The 3,979-nt window shown below is 48.5% G+C and overlaps 1 protein-coding gene across 1 annotated transcript in view; it reads right to left on the bottom strand.

Moving 5' to 3' along the window:
* Nucleotides 1-3,828: 3,828 nt before the first annotated feature.
* The window catches only part of HEATR6 (HEAT repeat containing 6), a 14,727-nt gene continuing 14,576 nt past the window's right edge, over nt 3,829-3,979 (bottom strand). The window contains 1 exon segment of the mRNA XM_010183513.1: nt 3,829-3,979. This exon segment is cut by the window's right edge and continues 14 nt beyond it. Within this exon segment, the coding sequence (XP_010181815.1) occupies nt 3,829-3,979 (151 nt within the window).

Here is a 3,979-nt window from a genome sequence, read left to right as displayed (position 1 = left end):
AATTTAAAAAAAACAACACTAAAAATAAAAATAAAACAAAGATTAAAGAAAATTAAAAATAAAAATTAAAAAATAAGAAAAAATTAAAAGACAAAAAAAGATAACACGTCAAAGAAAAGAGAAAAGATAAAAAATAAAAGGACAAATAAAAGACAACAAAAAAAAGACAACAAAAAAAGAGGCAACAAAAAAGACAACAAAAAAGACAACAAAAAAACTAAGTAGACAAAAATATTAAAAAAAATAAAATCACTAGATGAAGGCAAGGGGAAATGTGGAACAGCCCCCACAGCTGTTGCAATCTGTGCCCATGGCCGCTAACACGAGTTTTGCCCACAAAAAACAAGCACTTCGGTTGACCGAGCCATCACCACACGTGCCAGCGCTATCACACCAGCACTACCACACCGAGAGGCACGGCACCACCGTGCGAGGCCATGCAGCTCTCGGGCAGCTGCGTGTGCAGTAACCCGAATGAAGAAAAAGGGCTTTACAACCTGAGCTTTGACCATACTGGGCTGCTCCTTGCTGGGTTGCACAGGGAATGCCCACACCACACTGGGCGGCCCCAGAGAAACTCACGGGGCACAAATGCCATCGGCATGGCCCAGGGAAACACCAGCCCTGGGGCTCAGACCCGGGGAACATCCCGGTGCTGGGACCAGGCACCAAAGCCCTTTTGTTTTCACCCACCCAGTGACCCCGCGTGGAAGAACGGGCAGATTGTCTTTCAAACGGAGCCGATGTGGAGCTTGAATGTCCCTTGCCACCTTGGCTATAAATCATCCTGCATGTGATAAGGTAATTACCTTCTCCTTGAAACTATTCATAGGAAAACCTATAAAGGGCCTGGCTTGTAAACACAACAATAAAGAGGCAGGACAATAAAACCTTGGCTGGGGTGGGGAAGGTGCTGCCCTTTGCCGGCCTCAGCACCTTGTGCTTCACCAGTCTCCGGCTGAGGATGGAGGCTGCATCCGTCCTCACTGCTCTCATTGGAAGCATGCGGACAGCACAAGGCACACACAGCCCCATCAGACACCAAAAACGAGCATCCAGCACTAAAGGGACACATAAAACCATCACTTACCTTGGCCTCAGTCAGAAAAGCCCTCCCAGCTCAGCTCCAGCAGCCTCAGGACTGCACCCAGATGCAACCATCGGCAGCAGAAATAGTGGGGCTGAGCACAGCTGGTCCCCGTGATTGACCCAAGCCACTGCCCAGCAGCATTGTAGTTGCTGCCCACAGAAATTAGGCCTGAATCTCCGTGGCTGCCCCCTCCACCCTCCTGTAACCTGTGTCTCCCCAGCAGCATCCATGTGCTGGCAGGGGTGTTGATGTTGCTGCAGAGCCGAGCTGAGCGATGATGTGTTTCTCATCTTTGGAAGAGGCTGGATGGAGTCCCACCAGAGTGAAAACCAGCTCCTGCCTCTCCACTCTTCCCTGTGCACGCACTGCCTTTGCCCGAGAGTTAGCTAAGGGTGTGCAGAGGCTGGGGAAAGGCTGGTGTCCATGACAGACACCTCTTACATTCTCCTCTTTGCAGACAGGAGATTTGCAATGAGTGTGTGGGATGAGACCACACAATCCAGACTCCATACCCAGACCAGCGTTTCACTCTTTATTGCTGTAACGTGGTGACGGATCGAGTTGATGCCTGGGGTGCTTGGAGTCTATGAGCATCCCTGGGAAAAAAAGGAGAGCAACTAACGGTGGGCACAACCAACAAAACCCAACCCTCGACTGATTCATCCTTTACAGATGAACCGAGCTCTGGCATTCAGACACACAGCCTTGTTCTTGTCCAGTCTTGAGGGAAATGGTCACCAGATAGCGAGGGACAGGCTCAGCACAGCAGACGGTGCTGAACCCCTTCTGCTTTAACATCCAGTAATGAGCTGGGCTCTTCATTTCAGAGAAAACTGCTCATGCCAAGGCTAACTAGAAACTATTTTTGCTCCCAAAGAATATCCTTCTCTTTCTGACTGAGAAAAGTTGCAGGTTCCCCAGTATGGGCAGAAGTTCTGGACATGGTTATTCAGAAAGCTTCATACGCAGAGCAGGCATTTTTGGAATGCTCACTTCTTTTTTTATCCATCACTTGCTCAGTGCTGCTCAGAGCACAAGTCCACGTTTCCTCAAAAGCCCTTAGGTATTTCAGGAGCCAGGCAAGACTTGACAGAAGTTTCTATTAAACCCAAAGAGGTTTGCTACATGCTATCAAGAATCCCAGCAGTTTCCATCCTCTTCTTGGGACACATAAAATTAGCAATTTCTCTCTTCAGAACACCCTGACATGGGTTGCAGGTACACCCTGTGCCTGCTGCCCGAACACGCATTGGACACCGAGTCCCACTGCTGCCTCACCACTGCCATTTCAGCCAGCACAGTGTGTCGGTGGCTCTGGGGCTGTCGCCAAACCTGGGCAAGAAATCCAGGCGTTGTAATGGGACAGATTTCTTCTCGAGGCAGAACACAGCTGCAAAATGCAGGCTTGGTTCAGATGGTGGAAACCCCAAGATGAGTACGGGTACAATTGCAGAAGAATTGCAAACTCTCTGTTGCCAAAGAGGGAGAAAACGAGTAAGTGCCATCTGAAGTGTGAATCTGTAACTTGAAGCATAGCCACGGTGCTCCTGAGCCAGGATGGGCTCCCCACTTGGGACCCGCAAGGGCAGTGGTGGTGGTGGTGCTGGGGCCCAGCAGCAATGCTCGGCTCTGCCCCTCTCTTCCTCAGCCTGTCTCCAGCAGCTGCCTGGCATCTCACAGCACCCAGACACTGGCAGAGCTGCCCCTGCTGCAGGCAGTTACCCCCAGACATCCAGCCTAAAAGGCTCCACAACTCTGACAGGGTTGAACCCTACTTGAGGTTCACTGAAACCAGCAAGGATGGAAAAACAAAGCAGGCAAACGTTATATCCCAAAGAGCTTTTATGACAGGAGGGCTTGCACTGAGCTCTGTTCAAACATCGACTCAGAGGTTAGGGCAGCAGGCACTTAACTCTCCAAGCATCCCACACATCAGCTCATTCCTGAAGGCATTGATTTGTCCCCAGCAACATCAGAGAGCTCAGTCCTCCACCAGCTATCAGCACAGTGAATGCGAAGAGTAAATAACAGCATCAGGGAGGATGGGGCAGGGGACAGAACTTCAGACAGAAACAAACCCACAAACAAATGTGGTTTAGAACATCACTGTGCAACAAAGCCCAAGGGGCAGCACTGCTTGAAGTGTCAAAATTCCAGCCAATCTGAATTTTCTGGCTTACACAGTACAGTACCATCCACTTGGAAACAAGGGATTTTGATTTTTTTTGGAAGAGGAGACAAGTGAAGGCAACAGGGAGGTGCAGGCCAGGTGTAGGACACCAGGAACACAGACAGATGAAGGCAATGTGTGTTTGCTCTAAGCTACTATTCAAATATTGGCATATTTAGGTTTACTGCAGGAATACAAGAGTGACAACATTTGCAGTGCTCAGAGAAACAAAATTCTTCCAGGCCCCTCCTTTACAAACATGATTTTGAATACAGCAGCAATGGTAACAAAATGCTTTTAGATAACCTGAGAGAACAGGCTGGTTTTATAAAACATACAAAGATGGAAAAGGCATTTGCTTTCCAAGGGGTAACCCTGTGACAGTTAAGTGAGTAAACAAAATCAACTGAGGACAAATTAAGAGCTTACTAAACACACACAAAAATTTTTTGTTTTAAACCACTTAAAACCAGCAACAGGAAGCTTCCCTGTGCCAATAAAAGCAGTGTTTCTTCTCTGTGCCCAGTCAGAAGTGTGGGCTATTGGTCACTGAAACAGGTACTTCTTTCTAAGCCTCTGTTAATGCAGTGGCATTGGCGTGGTTTCTCAAGACATCTTCCAGATAACCGGACACTCTTACCCTCGCTTTGCCCTTCAGCTGTTTCTCTACCCCACTGAGATGGTCGATAGCTCCTTTTAATGCTCTCTCCCTCTCGCCC

This window comes from Mesitornis unicolor, unplaced genomic scaffold, assembly GCF_000695765.1.
Source record: "Mesitornis unicolor isolate BGI_N332 unplaced genomic scaffold, ASM69576v1 scaffold54294, whole genome shotgun sequence".
In the NCBI taxonomy this organism is placed as follows: Eukaryota; Metazoa; Chordata; class Aves; order Mesitornithiformes; family Mesitornithidae; genus Mesitornis; species Mesitornis unicolor.
This window is presented reverse-complemented; position numbering and strand designations above follow the sequence as displayed.